Source organism: Bidens hawaiensis, unplaced genomic scaffold, assembly GCF_021521415.1.
Source record: "Bidens hawaiensis isolate Kalapana, Puna unplaced genomic scaffold, B.hawaiensis_p1.1 tig00023405_1, whole genome shotgun sequence".
In the NCBI taxonomy this organism is placed as follows: Eukaryota; Viridiplantae; Streptophyta; class Magnoliopsida; order Asterales; family Asteraceae; genus Bidens; species Bidens hawaiensis.
This window is the reverse complement of record NW_027493670.1, coordinates 193,771-213,202: the sequence shown is the minus strand read 5'-3', so window position 1 is coordinate 213,202 and position 19,432 is coordinate 193,771. Positions and strand designations below refer to the sequence as shown.

Here is a 19,432-nt window from a genome sequence, read left to right as displayed (position 1 = left end):
AAGTTTTTATTTGAAACTGCAAATAGAAAAGGTTGTAAGTAGGGATAGCTTAAATGTAACAAAATAAGCTAAAGCATGACTCTCTATTTAAAATACAAAATTAAATATACTTAAAACGTTTTCATTAAAATCACGTCAACTCTAACATGTGTTCACGTGACTTTTAAAAATCGTATATAAAAATATACGCTATCATATGTTCAAATGTTATGATTTTAAGTAAAGGGTTATGTTCAAATAAGAAGTTTGATTTTCCTAAGAAAGCTAGGAAATAGGGTATTTTTGTCTTAACACTTTTATATCAAAACCCACTTATTTTAATCTCAAAACCCACTTACATTAATTTCAAAAACCCACTTACATAAAACCCAATTACATCTTCACTCATCTCCTACATCCACCACCACTCCACCGCGCACCGCCACCACCTCGCCGGAAAAGTTCAAAAAAACACAATGGAAAACACAATGTAAATAACACTATGAAAAAAAAACACAATAATAAAAACACAATAAAAAACACAATTGTATTACATAATTTAAAAAACACAATGAAAAAAAAAACACTATTTTAAAACACAATTTTGTAAAACACAATCTGTAAAGAACTCATTAATTTTTTTTTTAATTTTTATATTACAATATTGTAATCATATAAAAGATAAAAAGACACTCGTTTTTATAGTAAATTTGTTTTTCAATAAAAAACGTTATAAAAAAAGTTATGGACGTTTTAAAATGATGGGGGAATTTGACATGTGTCTTGCATGTGAAGAGAGAAAGTCAACAAATGTGTTATTCCCTTTATACTCTTCCCCTTATTTTCACACTTGATTTCCACCTAAACTAATCTCAACCCTTCATATCCAAAATCAATGGACAAGATTACTTTTTATCCTTCCTACAAAAACTATACTTCTTATTATGACATAACCCTATAACCCTTTAAGTAAAAATAGAGTTTCTTCTACAATAATTATTTCAATTTGAGCATCCCCTTCATGACTCATGAGACAAAGAAAAATTATGCCCTTGTCCGAACAAAAACGATATTTAACCAGAGGCGGATCTGCCTATATGGTGTAGGGGTCGGCCGACCCTTGTGAAAAAAAAATAAATAAGTACTATTATAGTGTTAAAATCCTAACCGACTCCTGTGAAATTTTGATACCGACCCCTGAAGAATTTTAAATTCTGACAGATGATAAAAGAAAAATAGAAGAAAGAAGGTAGGATGGCCTCCTGATGATTTTACTCTGGCCGGCGGCTGTTTCATGGTGGTGTTTGTTTGAATGATAAAGAAGGAAGAGATATAGTCTTGGGCCTGGGGATGCCCTCTTTGTTTTTTACCTACCTGGGATTTTTAAAAGACCTCGTAAAACTCAACAAGAAATACTTATTTAATTTATTGAAAAATGTTCTCTAAAATGTTCGATGGTGGGCACCAGGCAATTGGGCATTTTTTGAGACATCAAACCTGACAACACCTATTGTCTTTTGCAAACTAACAAATAAATACAAATAAATATTAGTGTTATGAATTATTGACGAAGAGGTTGATGACACAATTGTCAAACACCTTTATTCACACGTTTTATTCACAATTGTCAAACTATTGAAATGTTCATCAATAGTTTATATTGTCGGTAATTTACTTTTTGCACAGTAGTTTTTGCCTTATAAATAGAATGTATTTGTAACGAAGTTAATCATCCTGGTAGAACTAACAATTCACATATATCTCTTCACTCTCTTGTATCTCAGATATAATAAATTTCAATTATCATTTCAATAATCTTGTTATAATTAGAGCTAATATCATAACACGTTATCAGCACGAGCCGCTTATATCCTAACCAAGAAAGCAACAAAATGTCAAATATAGCAAAACTCGAATTCCCAGCACTCAACATTTCTGGAGAAAATTATATGTCTTGGACAGCAAATGTCAAAAGACATTTAAAATCTATGGATGTGTTAGACGCAATCCAAGAATACAATGATTGCTCTGACCAGGATAAAGCAAGAGCTGATGTTTTCATCCATAAACATATTGATGAATTGCTACAGCATGAGTATTTTAATTATGATAACCCATATATGATATGGGAAGATTTGAAAAGCAGATTCGGTCATCTAAAGGAAGTTTTACTTCCTACTTCTAGAGATGAATGGAACAGTCTTAGGTTTCAAGATTTTAAGAGGGTAAATGATTACACCTCTGCTTTATACCGAATTTGTTCAAAGCTAGAATTTTGTGGGTATCCCATAACAGAGGAAGAAAAGTTAGAGAAAACTTTCTCCACGTTTCATGCATCAAATATAAACTTGCAAACACATTATCGTTTGCAGAATTTTAAGAGATACTCTGATCTAAATGCATTACTCCTTGTAGCCGAGAAAAATAATGAATTATTGATGAAAAATCATCAATCTCGTCCCACGGGTTCATTAGCAATACCAGAAGCACATGTTGCTCACAAAAGTTCTCATAAAAATTCTGATCATAAATGGGAACAAAGTCGAGGACGAGGCCGTGGACGTGGACGTGGTCATTTTGACAAAAGGCATTTTAATGATCGTAAGCATCCATTCAAATGGAACAATAACTCTTACGGTCGTGGTCGTGGCCGTGGTCGTGGTCGTAACCAGAGAGCCAATAATTATCATGTCCCACACAATACTAATTCCAACCACCAAAATAAATGGAATGAAGCTGGTAGGTCCGAAAACAATGGCACTTCATGTTTTAGATGTGGAAGTACAAACCACTGGGCAAAGGCTTGTCGCACAGCTCCACATCTGTGTGAACTGTACCAAGCCTCTCTAAAAGGAAAAGAGAAAGAAGTGAACCATGTTGATAACTTTAATAATATCAATGCTGAGCTGAGCGTTGAATACTTTGGGATGGAACTTTGAAACAAAGTTGCTTGACTACTATAATTAGATGCAATTATTAAGTGTGTTCTCATTATCTTTAATTATGTAGTTTCTCTTCCATGTACTACTTGTGTTTCAATTAAAGTTCTTATTAAAATATCATATGTCATCGTTATACACTTATTTTTTTTCTCTTAATATTTTTCAAGATTTAAAATGAAAATCACCGGAGCACAAGATCAAACAAATGAAGAAGATATATGTATAGCGGATAGTGGAGCCACGCATACTATACTTAGATCTAAAAAATATTTTTATGAACTGAAACCAACAAAAGGGATCATCAATACAATATCAGGTCCTACAAACTTGATAGAAGGAGTGGGAAAAGCTAATTTAGCATTACCAAATGGTACAAAGCTCAAAATAAAAAATGCTTTATTTTCCCCAAAATCAACAAGAAATTTGTTGAGTTTCAGAAACATATATCATAATGGATATGATACTCAGTCAAGGACTGTTAGTAATGAAAAATATTTGCATATCATAAGCAAAGATCAAATATTGGAAAAATTGCCAATGCTCCATTCTGGTTTGCATTATACATATATAAATGTGCCTCTAGCACATATGGCAGTCAAAGAAAATTGTTGCGATTCTGGTATCATAAACTTATGGCATGACAGATTAGGCCATCCAGGATCCACAATGATGAAAAGGATCATTGAAAATACACATGGGCATCCACTGAAAGGTCAAAAGATCCATAAAATAGATAAAATGCCTCAATGTACATCTTGTTCTCTTGGAAAATTAATTACAAGGCCTTCGCCATTAAAAGTCGATAAAGAAACACCAATGTTTCTTGAAAGAATTCAAGGTGACATATGTGGACCAATTCATCCACCATGTGGACCATTTAGATACTTCATGGTCTTAATAGACGCATCCAGCAGATGGTCTAATATCTCTTTATTATCGACTCGTAATGTTGCTTTTGCAAAATTTCTTGCTCAAATTATCAAATTACGTGCACATTTTCCGGATTATACCATTAAAAGAGTAAGGCTTGATAATGCGGGAGAATTTACATCACATGCTTTTGATGATTATTGCATGTCTGTGGGAATTGTTGTAGAACACCCTGTTGCTCATGTACACACACAAAATGGCTTAGCCGAGTCGTTGATCAAACGCCTTCAGCTAATAGCTAGACCATTAATAATGAGGACAAAACTCCCTGTTTCTATTTGGGGTCATGCAATTATGCATGCTGGATCATTAATCCGCATGAGACCAAGTGCAAATCATAAATACTCTCCCACACAACTTGTTTCTGGAAATGAGCCAAATATCTCTCATCTTAGAATTTTTGGTTGTGCTGTGTATGTTCCTATTGCACCACCACAACGCACAAAAATGGGTCCCCAAAGAAGGTTGGGAATATATGTTGGATATGAAACATCTTCCATCATAAGATACCTTGAACCTTTAACAGGTGATGTATTTACAGCACGTTTTGCTGATTGTCATTTTAAAGAGACAATGTTCCCAGCATTAGGGGGAGAAATGAAAAAGCAAGAAAGAGATATATCATGGTGTGTGCCATCATTGTTACACCTAGACCCAAGATCAAAACAAAGTGAGACAGAGGTTCAAAAAATAATACATCTACAAGAAATTGCAAATCAGTTACCTGATGCATTTACTGATATAAACAGGGTCACTAAATCTCATATACCAGCTGCTAATGCTCCAGCTCGAGTTGAGATTCCAAGCAAGCAAAACCATAATAATGCGCCTCATGAATCTCAAAAACGTTTAAAACATGGAAGGCCAATCGGTTCAAAGGATAAAAATCCTCGAAAAAGAAAGGGTTCTGAGAAGGATACTGACCCTAAGGAAGGAATGATTGACAAAACCTTCCCCCAGGAAAGAATAAATGATATAACATTTCCTCAGGATGAAATAAATGATTCCAATAAAGAATTGTCAATAAACTATGGTAAATCACATATAATGTGGGATCGAGATAAAATGGAAAATATTGATGATATATTTTCTTATTCTGTGGCAAGCGATATCATGGAAGAAAATGATGACCCTGAACCAAAATCTGTAGATGATTGTAAAAATCGACAAGATTGGAACAAATGGAAAGATGCTATGCAAGCTGAATTAAACTCACTAAACAATCGAAAGGTTTTTGGACCTATTGTCATTACACCAAAGTCAATGAAACCTGTAGGATATAAATGGGTTTTTGTGAGAAAACGAAATGAGAAAAATGAAGTTACAAGATATAAAGCAAGACTTGTAGCTCAAGGTTTTTCTCAGAGGCCAGGAATTGACTATGAAGAAACGTATTCTCCTGTCATGGATGCTATTACGTTTAGATATTTAATCAGCTTAGCAGTCTCTAAAAATTTAGAGATGCGCCTTATGGATGTTGTCACAGCTTACTTGTATGGATCACTAGATAGTGACATCTATATGAAAATTCCCGAAGGATTTAAACTCCCCGATGCAATAAGCTCAAAGCCTAAGGAAATGTATTCCATCAAATTACAAAGATCCTTGTATGGACTGAAACAATCTGGAAGGATGTGGTACAATCGTTTGAGTGATTATTTGATAAGCAAAGGATACACAAATAATCTTATTTGTCCATGTGTCTTCATCAAGAAGACAACATCAGGATATGTGATCATAGCTGTGTATGTTGACGATCTAAATTTAATTGGGACACAAAAGGAAATTAATGAAGCAATTGCTCTTTTAAAGAAAGAATTCGAAATGAAAGATCTTGAAAAAACCAAATATTGTCTTGGTTTACAAATTGAGCATATGCATAATGGGATACTTGTGCATCAGTCAACTTATACTGAGAAACTCTTAAAATGTTTCAATATAGACAAAGCAAATCCTTTAAGCACACCGATGGTTGTTAGATCACTCAATGTTGACAATGATCCATTTCGTCCTTGCGAAGATAATGAAGAGATTCTTGGTCCCGAAGTACCATACCTCAGTGCAATTGGAGCACTTATGTATCTTACTAACTGTACAAGACCTGACATTTCTTTTGCAGTTAACTTATTAGCAAGATTCAGTTCATCCCTTACTAAAAGACATTGGAATGGCATTAAACATATTTTTCGGTATCTAAAAGGAACTGCTGATTTAGGTTTATTTTATCCTAACGATTCAAAAGAAGGGTTAGTTGGTTATGCAGATGCAGGTTATTTATCTGATCCCCATAAAGCAAAATCTCAAACTGGATACATATTTAAGAATGGAGGAACTGCGATTTCATGGCGTTCTCAGAAACAAACACTCATTGCAACATCTTCAAATCATGCTGAAGTCATTGCATTGCATGAAGCTTCAAGAGAATGTGTATGGTTAAGATCTATGTCACGACACATATTGATTTCTTGTGGACTAGAGAAAGATCGAATTCCAACTCCTATCTATGAAGATAATGCAGCTTGTGTCTCGCAAATGAAGGAAGGGTATATCAAAAGTGACAGAACAAAGCATATACCACCAAGATACTTTGAGTATACTCGAGACCTTATTAAAGACAATCAGGTTGAAATGAGATATGTCCAGTCCAGCAACAACTCAGCTGATCTTTTCACAAAAGCACTTCCCACAGCAACATTCAGGAAACATGTTCATGATATTGGCATGCGCCATGTACGAACAATGTAACGACCTGCAATTTGAGGGGGAGCTATATACTGCACTCTTTTTCCCTTAGCTAAAGTTTTTTCCCCATTGGGTTTTTTCTTTAGCAAGGTTTTTAATGAGGCAGTACTTCAAGACCCCGACGTTTTGAAATGGTGTCATCCAAGGGGGAGTGTTATGAATTATTGACGAAAAGGTGGATGACACAATTGTCAAACACCTTTATTCACACGTTTTATTCACAATTGTCAAACTATTGAAATGTTCATCAATAGTTTATATTGTCGGTAATTTACTTTTTGCACAGTAGTTTTTGTCTTATAAATAGAATGTATTTGTAACGAAGTTAATCATCCTGGTAGAACTAACAATTCACATATATCTCTTCACTCTCTTGTCTCTCAGATATAATAAAGTTCAATTATCATTTCAATAATCTTGTTATAATTAGAGCTAATATCATAACAATTAGAAATTTTTAACCTATAGTTTATTTATTTATTATTTTATTTGATCTAGTATTAAAACATATAAATTCATTTGATTTTGTATTGTTCTTAATTTCATTTATCATCTTTTCTATTTATTAGATTCAAAGTTCTTTTTCATATTTTACATTCGTATAAAAAACCTTAAAACAAATATTGATCAATATAATATCAGTATAGATTTAGCAACTTAAAATCGGTCAAGTGGTTGTATATCAACTAGAAATTATACATTTGTGGACGTAGGAATTACATTGTGTAAAATTTAGTTCCGGTAGTGACAAAAGTAGATGATGTATTTTGTTATATTTCAAAAAATAAAAATCCGTAGAGCACAATGTAAGTAAATTGCATTTTAGTTATGCATTTATAATGATATCATGTTGGGTAATATATATATATATATATATATATATATATATATATATATATATATATATATATATATATATATATATATATATATATATATATATATATATATATATATCGTGTGAGCCGACACGACCAGAACGGCTGAACTGGACCAAAAAAGTTGTATAGTGATTTGACCCGACCAGAATGGGCGAACCATAATAATTTTTTTTTTTATAAAATTCAATACCAACCCAATAAAAATTCCCGACCCCTATGAAAAAATCTCCTGGATCCATCACTGTATTTAACGGTCTAAATACTTATAGTTATGCTGTAACTATCATTACGGTAGAAGAGAGAGGGAAATTTTGGTTATGTTTGTATACGTAATTTTCTTATAAACATTTTAAAACCCACGTGATCATGTTTTGGTAATAATGGACGCTAAAGTATTTTTTAATCCCCTTCATTTTCATTTTATATGTTGTAAAGTAGTTGAAAGCGTTCAAACCCACCCGTTCTATTTATATACTATTTAATTATTGATCTGAGTAGGTACAACGCGTTCAAATCATAGAATAATCAATGTTTTGAACCTTACCGATCAACAAATTTGTCACCAAAGGTTGGATGATTTAACTTGTTTGACAGGTCAGAATCGTTTTAACAAATTGAATATAATAAATAAGTTTCAAAAAGACAATGAAATAAAACACTAGAATTATATAATAATTGTTTCTAACAAACCGAAGATGAATAAACAAGCGAAAAAAGTTCTTGTAATAAGGGGAGTCAAACTCAGACGCAACCAGATACATGGTACAACATATATAACTCACTTACTAAACAGGTAATGTTCTTGTTTCTAACATCTGTTTTACAACCAACCATACAGTTAGCACGTTTATAATTTGATTATTACCAGTCAACCAGTTTGCCACGATTATTTTAAATGTGTTTATATATAGCTAAATCCGTTTATTATTTAAAGGACCCAACATTTAACACCTTGCCTAAGAAGATCATTAAAGTTGATCTGTTTTAATTTTTAAAAGCAAATCATTATTTTGGATACAATAAAAAATTAGCCACGTTGTAGCTTTTCCTAAAGCCTATAAATTAAATCTTGATTTCCATTTCTAGTCACAATATTCATTCCTTCCCCTCATCATCATAACTTTCATCGAATACTGATTCTTGTGCAAAAATGGAATACCAAAATCAGTCAAAATACGAATGCCTTCTCTTTGGTAAGCCTCTAATTAGAGTATGATTTTAAGTTTTCTATAGATGCTTTAAAATGTTGATATACTTGATTACCATTTATAATATTCTTGTGTTGTGCATGCTAGATGTTGATGACACCCTTTATCCTCTCAGCTCGGGTTTATCTGCACAGTGCACCATAGTGATTAGAGGTATTTTTATTGCATATATACGTTAAATATTTGTATGTGACCCTTGTTTTAATTATTTTGTATTTAACATACATTACAATTTGTTCATAGTATATGGTGAACGGGCTTGATATAGACGAAAGCAAAGTACCCGAGTTGTGTGCTCAACTCTACCGGGATTATGGGACAACAATGGCTGGTCTTCGGGCATGATATCATCAATCTTTATGAAATCATTCATTATTTGAAAAACATTATAAAAACCAACAATTTTTCATTGGGCAGGCTTTGGGCTATGATTTCGACTCCGATCACTATCATAGGTACTGAATGCTTTCATTCCTTTTTGTCACTAAAGAAACTTCAAAATCTGATATTGTGATATTGGTAATTTACAGTTTGACCCATGGGAGATTGCCCTATCAATATTTGAAACCCGACCCGGTTTTGAGAACTCTTTTGAATAGCTTGCCGATAAGGAAAGTGGTAAGCTTTTCTTTATTTAAATGACTTGCCACAAATTTCATGATTTTTGTGAAGTATAAAATACTCAAAGTTTAATTTCTATTAACATCACAGATTTTCTCCAATGCAAATGAGGCACATGTGGCGGAAGTTCTTCATCGACTTGGATTGGAGGACTGCTTTGATGATGTCATATGCTTCGAGTCTTTGAATCCTAAACACCAAACTACCAATTCGGATGCTCCCAAGGGTTCTGTTATCGGAAATGATAATGATGGTGTTGTACTACCCGAGAGTCCTATTGTTTGTAAACCCTTTGAGAATGCATTTGAACAAGCTTTCAAGTTGGCAAACATTAACCCTCATAAAACCGTAAGTCAACGAATCTTAACGTTATTTGTCATAAGCTCGTAGCATATGTGTTAAATTTGGTTTTTCAGATGTTCTTTGATGACAGTATACGCAATATACAAACTTCAAAACTCACGGGCCTCACTACTTGGGTCATCACAGCGTAAAACAGGGGTTGATTATGCTTTGATGACAGTATACGCAATATACCATTTTTAAAATGTGTTTTCTTTTTAATGGTGCGTCCAAACAGGTTGGGTCATCACAGCGTAAAACAGGGGTTGATTATGCTTTAGAGAGCATTCACAATATCATGGAAGCGCTGCCCGAGCTATGGGAACCAGCCAACAAATCATTAGATGCTAGTCGTTCACAAAAGATGGCGATCAAGACTCCTGTGGAAGCTTAGATCTACCTTTGTGTTTTTCTTCATGTGTAGTTTCCCATTTCAAACTTTCAATAATCCAAATTATGTAATTGTAAGTTTTAACTTATATATTTAATGAAAATGCTTTGTAGTTATTTAATATGGGTTATGATTAATACCAACTTGGAATACATTTTAATCATATGATTCATTAGAACAAAAGATACATTGAAAGGAACAGAATTCTTAACAATTACAGACTATATTAACAAAGTTGAAGCTGTCATTTACACCATAAATATATCAGTACAAAGATAATAATAACTAGACATGGATAAATAAAAGAGTCTACTGCACATCAACATTAGAACCATAAAGAAGAGCATAGTTATAGATATTTAAGCTTCCACAGGAGTTTCAATCCCAATCTTCCGAACATCGGTTGGCTTGTTGACCAATTCCCATAGCTCGGGAAGCGCATCCTTGATGTTGTGTATGCTCTCCAAAGCATAATCCACCCCGTTCGTATGCGCTGATGTCCCAATCTGTTTGTACCCACAATTAATAATTAGAGCATTATAAAAATATTTCTTAATTGTCATAACATAATCAACTTACCAGCACGGTGCTGAGGCCTGTGAGCTTTGCGGTTTGTATATTGCGTATGCTGTCATCAAAGAACAACTGAAGTACCCAAACAAGTATCATGAGTTTCAACACAATAGTGACACATGCCACATCTGAAATAACTTACAGTTTTTTGAGGGTTAATACATCCCATCTTAAAAGCCAATTCAAAAGCATTTTCGGACGGTTTGCAAACAACAGGACTTGTTGATAAACCAACGGGTTCATCAGTTGTTTGGTTTTCCGTGTTTAATGTCTCGAAACATATGACATCATCAAAGCAGTCTTCTAATCCAAGTCGGCCAAGAACTTCAGCCACATGTGCCTCGTTTGCATTTGAGAAAATCTAAAAATAAACACAAAATGGTTAAAGAAACAATGAAGTGTGCAAATAGTTGAAAAGACTTGAAATCTTACCACTTTCCTTAAAGGCGAGCTATTTATAAGGCTTCTAAGAACAGGGTCGGGTTTCAGATATTCATAAGGCAGTCTTCCATGCACAAATCTGTTAATGGCCGCCCATTTCATAACATAAAATTTTGGGATTTGTTTAGATACAAAAAGGGAATTATAAGATTCGATACCTGTGGTAGTCATCATGGTCAAAATCATAGCCAATAGCCTGCAAAGAGAGAAATCAGATTATCAAATAAGAAATTATTATGATTTATGAATCATTCTTAGGATGGGATCGTACCCGAAGACCAGCCATTGTTGTCCCGTAATCCCTGTACAGTTGAGCACACATTTCCGGTACTTTACTTTCTTCTATATTAAGCTTAGTCACCATGTACTCTAAAAGTGTAACAAAAATATCAAACACTAACTACTTAAAACAATTAAACAAATACAAGATGAATGTAAGCAACACCTTTAATGTTTTTGGTGCACTCTGCTGATAAGCCAGAACTCAGAGGATAAAGAGTATCATCAACATCTAAATTAACAGCATTGAAGGTTAATTTAAAACTGCAAAAATATAGTACAATTATGAGGACATAAATAAAATTATTACCAAAAAGAAGACATTCGTATTTCGATTCCGGGATAGGTATCTGGTATTCTTTTTCATAGTCCATTTTGTACAAACCTGCAAGACCAGATTCAAAATAGTCAAATTTATTTCAGGTTTATGTAAATAAAATGAGAAAAATACTCAAATTAATTTTATCAATTTGATATTATTAAAACTAATCAAGAAAACAAAAGTCTCTATAGAATGACGTGTTACAAAAGCTGTGCAAATCCGAAGCAAAGATGCATTACCATTTAGGATTATAACAAGTAAAATCAATGTCTGAAAACACTTAAAAGAGTAATCAGTGGCCATGGATGCAACGATTTAAAATGATAAAAACAAATTAAAACAAAACAACATATGAACATGCTTACAGTTACAGGAATAACTGAAATGTGGGTGTCGGATGAACAAATGAATGGTGTCATTGAGATTAAATTTATATGCCAAAAGTGGGCGGTTGAAGATTTTTAGAAGAAACTGACCCAAACTGGTTTCTTGTGATTTTATAATTTGGTGTTTTTTTTTCTTATTATGCATGTGACACGTGGAGGGTGGTAATTGAGGCATGTCATCATTGCATTCAAATACCTGTCATTAATGCGTCTAACTACCTTTACATTAACGAAAGAAACATATGCACCATGCATGTGACGCTTCAACTATAAACGTCTATTTATTTGATTTTATTTAACAAGTTTACAACTTGTTATTTAGAAACCCGCACAAACAACTATATGTGTGTTTTGAAGGCTATAACGACAATGCGACAGTGACAATGAACTTAAATATTTTTTTTCCTTATTTATATCAGTCTTCACGGGAATAAGCGCATTCTCATTCAACCCTTCATTTTGTATGAGAGATGTTTTTATAATTTAGAGAGTGATTCAGGGTGTTGTGAGTGAAAAGTTTTTATATTTTAGAAAAAGTAGTGATTTTTCTATATATTTGAAAAGTTACTGTTTATCACATATAATTTTTTAATATATTTTGAGAGTGGTTGTGAGTGAAGAAAAGAGAAAATGTAATGATAAAAGGTATAAAAAATATTATTTAATTGAAATAAAGAAAGAAAATATAGTGAGTTTTAATTTTTGATTTAGAGATAGGAAGTAGGATGAGAATGCTCTAAGTATCGTAACGATGTCAATCCTTGATTATTATTATAAGTAGATTATAAGTAACTTAGAGCATTCCTGGCAGGTTCCCCATCCTTATTTTTATAATTACATTAAAAATCATTAAATTTCTTTCACATGTTTAATTAAATAATATTTTTTTTATACATTTATCATTACAGTTTTATCTCTTCTCTATCTACAACCAATTTAACAAATATTAAAAAATAAACGGGGGCAAATAATATTTCCCCTAAATTTACAAAAAAACACTAACTTTTCTCTCTTTTCTATTCACAACCACTCTTAACCCTATCATATAATTTGTAAAACTCGCTCACAAAAATTTAGAAAAATTGATAGGAATGCTCTTAAATATATCTGGGAATGCTCTTAAATATATCTTGATAGAGTGAACTATTTTGGGAAATTTGTAAATAAATAAGAGCGTGAACTTATACAAGTTCAATGCAACTTTACCATTAATCTTAATTTTTATATCAAATAGAAGCAAAAATCTAACTATACTATTAAAGCAACACAAGTTGTTCAAATGACATTTAACTAGACACTCTACATAGGATACCAAGTAGATGTCTTATCACTATTTCCTATTACATTATAACTCATGACTCGTAAGGCTTTATAAAATTTTGAAAAATATATTATTGTGTAATACGGGTTCGAATCCAGCACCTCATGTTTCAAACCAAATATGCTTACCAGTTCCATTAAAATGGTAATTGTGTTTGATTTCTTAACTTGACATATATAAGTGTGATTTCTCTTCAAGTATAAAATCAAAATTATATTTAATTGTTAACATTTTTATAATTCACAATATGACATTGTCTTCTAGTATCTATTTAACACAATCATTTAAGATTGTTCATCATTTCTCTCATTTTAAATTATAATATATTTTTATTTATTTTCTTTTACAACAAAACCTTAGTCTTTGTAAATTTAGTTTTTAAATCCGTGACAACATTTTGTTATACATATCATTTTATATACACAATCTTTAATATAACAATATCGGTATGAATGTTTTATTTGAAATAAATCAAACATCAAGATTTGATTTTCAACTTAAAATTATAGTGCATAATATTGAAAACTTAATAAAAAAAAGTCATAAATAAAAATTATTATATGAAACAATTGAATTCACGTATTACATATAATTTTTTATTTTTATTATATTTTTCACCCGTGTGAAACACGGACTCTAATATAGTATATACACACACATACACACACACTAGACGGGAGCCCGCGCGATGCAGCGGGAAACGCGGACTTTGGTAATCACATTACAAGTTTATGTGTGTTCATTGTTCGGTTTGAAACCGTGAAGCTGTTCAAACCGGTCATTGGTTTGATTTCACGAGTGATTTTTTTTCTTTAACTTTTGGCTAGCCGATTTCAATTTTCAATGGGGTGGTTTCAGTTTTCGACGACACGGTTTGGCTCACTGTTTAATTTAAAAATGATCAAACCAGACCGCAAACACTCATACATAAAATGTAGTCTTTTTAACTGAAAAAACTATTGCAATATGAAACTCAAATTAAAGATAATAAAACGTTCGTTTTTATGGTGCAATGTTTTATTAAAAATATTAACATATAAAAAAGTTATGATCGTTCAAATTTTGTGATGGAAGTTGGGTTAAAAGTGAAAATAAAAAGAGTATATAGGTAAAAGATTAAGGATCATAGTTGTAAATATTGTTTAAATTTAAAAAAGATGATTAAATTTAAGGGGCAAAATTGTAACTCTGTTTAGCGATTTGAAATTGAACGTGAAACTAATCATTCAAAAGACTATGTTACCCTTTCCAACATGCTTTGTTGTATTGTAAGCTATGTATTAAATTTTGTAATTTACTTAAAAGCAGCGTCTTAATTTGCCCATCTCTCCTTCAATATATATAGTATAGTTTTAAACTCTTAGATGGATCAAAACTACTTTGAAAGTTTGAGTTGAAAAAAAGGTTACATTTACTAAAGAAATTAATACATTTCAAAATATTTTTTGTAAGAGTTTTAATAATGAACATTTTTATTTAAATCACTTAATTATTTCTACTATTCTTTTTGATATTTAAAATTTATAGATTAGAACTCGGCTTTATCTTGCTATGCACTAATGCACAAGCTAGTCTCACTCATGCGCTATCATTGTCTAGATAGTAAGTTAAATATCAGGAACCGTTTAGCTTGAAGGTAAGTTATGAAGATAAACACTTAGGATTTATGCCAAATATTGTATGTCAAATGTCGAATGCGAAGTACTAATGCTTTGTGGACGCCACGGGTATGTCAGATAGAATAACATGATTGTCTTCTCCTATAATAGGCCAAATAAGATGTTACATATGTAAATTTGTTGTGAGGTTAACACCCTAATATATTGTCAATAAGATAAAAGAAATGAGACACCCAAAATTCCAATAGATTGTTGTTTAATAGGTTGCGTGATGAAAAAGTAATAGCGGACATGCATTTGTCACGAGTACTACAAATTATTAAATTACAAAACGTAAGTTTCTACTTTCTGCAACAAAAAACTAATATTAATAGGGTAAATTAATATCCATCTAGTATTAGCCTCCGGAATCAATAATTGAGTAGTCGGTATTAAAAGTTGTCTTTCTTTTCTAAAGGCCGGTAATAGTTTATTTTTACCACCTTTATTTTCATTTGAACAAACTTTTGTGGAGTTAGGAGTAGATAGAAACGTAAGCCTAAGGAATATTAGAATATGCATATATATATATATATATATATATATATATATATAAAATAAGCAAATTCAAAACTTGAGCAAATATATAAGCCCAACCGATTAGGTTTGCACAGGTGACGATTGAGCCATCGGACTCAAACCTTTTGGATCATAAAATGTGTTGAACAAACCGTTAGAAGGAGAAATTTTTGTTTCGACTTGAATAGCTCAATCGATTTTATCGGTCTATGAACAACCTACCTCAAACACGATTTTTAGGGCAAACACATTGCATCACCTTCTCATCCAGTTTGTCACTTTCTTAAACGCGTAAACCAAAATAACCAAAGTTGTGCAAAACATACCAACAAAGAGATGCGGTTATGAAAGGAAAAAACATACAAGGTAATTGTTGATTTACAAGAGGTGATATATCATTATATGACTGTTGGTTTTTTAATTAATGACAAACTCACACATGCTGGCATACTCATAAATTTACAGTATTTTATCCATAATAAGACTTGAACCGGCTTCTTCTCCCGAAGAAGCAACCACACTACCACTAAGCCATAAGAACCGTGATAAATTCTTAGTTACATATTGGTTTTGATTAAATTTTTTATCTAAAATGTTATAAAGAAATTATTTCGCTCTAATTAAATTTCTTTTAAGAAATGGTGGCACACACTACCTATTCACACCACCTAAATACCTATAATAAGGTTTGAAGTACTCTCATCACTTGGTTAACAGGGAATTAACTAATGGTGTTGGGCCAAATGCCTCTTGACACACTTTAGTTACTTAATTTGAAAGAACGAGGTGTTAAAATTTGAAAGTTTCGATAAGACCAGCTATGTGTTCAACTGGGGTGATAGGTGAAAAAGAAGAGTGATGCCCTGTAGCCTGTAGGCAAGGGTGGTTTCACCAACGTAAAAATGTGATAGTGTGAGTAATAATAAACTGGAAAACGAAATGGTAAGGTGGAAATAAATGATTTGTTTTTATACTAATTATCAATTAAAAAATTAGAAAATTCTTGCCCCACGCTCACAAATAACACCACCCTAGAGAGGCAGACTATGAAGCCAGAATTCTTTTCTTGTTCTGCCACTTTTTTTGTATTCGAATTTCCAAAATTTGTGTTATAACTTTCGTCTTTCGGGTTGGTTCGGACTAAATAATAAAGACAATATAATAATAATAATAATAATAATAATAATAATAATAATAATAATAATATCGTCATTGAAAAGAAATAAAATGCGGTGCTATTTAAAATATAAAGCGTACATGTTATAGTTGTTACCATGCATTATATGTTTGAACAATCCTTTACATCTTTAGTCGCAGCTTTCGTAAAGAACTCTTATTCATTATAACAAATTGAAGAATCATTCGGTAACAAACTATTGAAGGATTAATGGTATAATGTCAACTAATAGTGACTTCAGGGGCTGTTTGTTGTGTAATATAATGTAACTAGATTTTATCCCCCGTATTACGGGGGTTGTTTTACGTTATTCGTTTTTAATATTTATATATGTATATTTGGATTTTAATTTTGTTTGTTGTAAGAAAGTTAATAATTAATATACTTGAGGTTTGATGATGAAATTGTTTCACAAATAAATGAAATGTTATAACCCATTTAAAAGCTATCTGGATTTGGTGACCCATGACCCGCTTATATTTTTTTACTATAAAATTGTTTATTAATTATAAATAATATATTTTTCTTTTTAAATTGGATATTAATTTTAGTACATCCCTATTTTATAGGATTTTCATATAAAATAATTTTTAAGATTAATTTTTAATTTAATGAGATGTTATAACCCGTTTAAGAGCTATCTGGTTTTGGTAAGACCATACCCATGAATTTGGGTTAAATCAATGAGAGACCTTCATTTAAAAATTAAGAAATCTGGTGGCTTCCATAAAAAGGGGGAGCGACCACATCGCGACACATAGGATTTTAGGGTTTTCGTTTATATATATTATAGATTTACATGTTTTTGATAAAACTGTTAGGTGAAGCAAACTACAGGGACCAGAATTGCTTATTATGATAGTTAGTTTGATAGAAACCGTTAGAAGCTGATAAAAGGGGAAGAACATGTAATTAGGGTTTTACTTTTAATTTTCTTGATTCCTTTGTATTTCGTTTATGTAAAGATTTTGCTTATCAATTCATCAATAAACAAGTGTTCTTCGCTTCTTCTTTGATTCAATTTTACGATTCACTTGTGTAACAAGTGGTATCAGAGCTTCGTTCGCTCGATCCTTGATTGAATCGTCTGTAATTCGGCAATAACAATCAAGATGGTTTCTACAAAGTTCTAGCTAGAGAAATTTGATGGGAGAAACGATTTCTCGCTCTGGAGGGTGAAGATGAGAGCCCTATTGGTTCATCAAGGCATCTTCGATGCTCTGTTGAGAGAACCAAATATGCCAGATGGATTAAATGATAAGAAGAGGAAGGATATCTTGGAAAAGGCACATTCAGCAGTCATCTTAAGTCTTGGTGATCGTGTTCTTCGTGAGGTGTCAAAGGAACTCACGGCGGCTGGAATTTGGTCAAAATTAAAGACTCTGTATATGACCAAATACTTGGGCAATCGATTGTATTTAAAGAAAAGACTCTACACCTTTCATATGACTCATGGTAAATCATTAGAAAGTCACACTAAAGAATTTAATAAATTGATTTTTGATTTGGAAAACATTGAGGAGGAGTTAGATGATGAAGTCAAGCCATCATATTCTTGACTTCCTTGCCTTTGTCTTATGAACATTTTGTGGATACTCTCATGTTGGGAGAGATTCTTTGTCCATGGGAGATGCCCTTGCAACTTTGAATTCCAAAGAACTCAACAAGAAATATGATGTTCAAGAAGATGGTTGTTATGGGTTATATGTTAGGGGAGACTAGATTAGGGAGGGTCTAAGTCCAAGGTTCCATCAAGATTTAACTCTAAAGTGACAGAGTAAAGTGCCAAAATCGTCCTTCAGGTTTGGTCATAACTGCGATTTTCGTCCAAATAGTTTACTTTTTGCAACCGGACCATTGAGGTTTCTCATTTCTTACTAATATCGTCCAAATGACTAACTATGCTAGTTTTTTAACATTAAATGAAGGGTATAACCGTCTTTTCAGTTTCTTTAATATTTTATTTATATATATATTTACCCACTTTATATTATATATTCTTCTTAATCCTTATTATGCCCAAACCCCTATATTTTCCCAAACATGAAACGTCATTTAGCAAACCCTAATTCCTTATAACCACGATCTACGACACCACAACAACAATTTCTATAACACAAATATCGGAAAAGCTAAATCGAGAACAAGATCAATATATGCTGGGGCAAATCAGAAAACCGGAAAACCACAATTCCTGCGAGCATCTGTCGATTTACATATTGGGGCAAATCGGAAAACCAAAATCCAGATAGCAGATCCGAAATTTGTAGTATGCTCGAAGTTTACTATCGATTGGAGCAATAACACAAAATAGATGTGTGGTCGCTTGAGGTAATGAAGCAGATTTGTTGTGAAATGAGATTGTAAATGTTAGGGCACGGATTTTCAGTATCCTCAGCAAATATTATATTCATAACGAATCTAGGATGCGGTATCCTCCAAGATAACAGGTATCCTAAATATATTATACTAACAACTTGTTCGCAGACTTTCCTTGTTACCAGGTCAAAGACCGTTGCTGTGATCTCCCGAAGACTCACACTTGCCGTTATTAGAACGTGGCCGATAAGGAAAACGTGTTAGATTGAATGATTAACGGCTAATTGGATTCGGTCTCTTGTTTCCTAAATTATAGGCCATATTGTTAGCTTTATATTTGTATAAATAGAGCCGAACTCGGATCACAACATACACACTTTTTAGCACTCGAGACTTACTAG

The 19,432-nt window shown here is 32.4% G+C and overlaps 2 protein-coding genes across 3 annotated transcripts; one reads left to right on the top strand and one right to left on the bottom strand.

Annotated features, from left to right (window-relative positions):
* Window positions 1-8,928: 8,928 nt before the first annotated feature.
* Window positions 8,929-9,812, top strand: LOC143567445 (uncharacterized protein C24B11.05-like). Its single transcript, XM_077053866.1, has 5 exons — window positions 8,929-9,021; window positions 9,100-9,137; window positions 9,213-9,300; window positions 9,394-9,651; window positions 9,720-9,812. The coding sequence occupies exons 1-5, from the start codon at window positions 8,929-8,931 to the stop codon at window positions 9,795-9,797; spliced, it is 555 nt and encodes a 184-aa protein (XP_076909981.1). The 3' UTR covers window positions 9,798-9,812.
* A 478-nt stretch (window positions 9,813-10,290) lies between these two features.
* Window positions 10,291-11,703, bottom strand: LOC143567432 (uncharacterized protein C24B11.05-like). Of its 2 annotated transcripts, none has more exons than XM_077053857.1 (8): window positions 11,640-11,703; window positions 11,496-11,561; window positions 11,322-11,419; window positions 11,209-11,246; window positions 11,042-11,129; window positions 10,752-10,970; window positions 10,616-10,681; window positions 10,291-10,542 (listed from the first exon to the last, which is right to left on the bottom strand). In XM_077053857.1, the coding sequence occupies exons 1-8, from the start codon at window positions 11,701-11,703 to the stop codon at window positions 10,396-10,398; spliced, it is 786 nt and encodes a 261-aa protein (XP_076909972.1). In that variant the 3' UTR covers window positions 10,291-10,395. The 2 variants fall into 2 exon arrangements, with proteins under 2 accessions (XP_076909972.1, XP_076909973.1); XM_077053858.1 differs by having other exon boundaries at window positions 11,045-11,129.
* Between the last annotated feature and the right edge of the window lie 7,729 nt (window positions 11,704-19,432).

Excerpts from the sequence above, each read along its gene's own strand:
- LOC143567445 (XM_077053866.1), top strand. The coding sequence starts at position 8,929 with ATGGTGAACGGGCTTGATATAGACGAAAGCAAAGTACCCGAGTTGTGT. Across the intron at positions 9,301-9,393 it reads GCTTGCCGATAAGGAAAGTG|ATTTTCTCCAATGCAAATGA; the intron begins GTAAGCTTTTCT and ends TTAACATCACAG. Across the intron at positions 9,652-9,719 it reads ACATTAACCCTCATAAAACC|ATGTTCTTTGATGACAGTAT; the intron begins GTAAGTCAACGA and ends TTGGTTTTTCAG.
- LOC143567432 (XM_077053857.1), bottom strand. The coding sequence starts at position 11,703 with ATGGACTATGAAAAAGAATACCAGATACCTATCCCGGAATCGAAATAC. Across the intron at positions 11,247-11,321 it reads CAACAATGGCTGGTCTTCGG|GCTATTGGCTATGATTTTGA; the intron begins GTACGATCCCAT and ends CTCTCTTTGCAG. Across the intron at positions 10,971-11,041 it reads GCTCGCCTTTAAGGAAAGTG|ATTTTCTCAAATGCAAACGA; the intron begins GTAAGATTTCAA and ends GTTTATTTTTAG.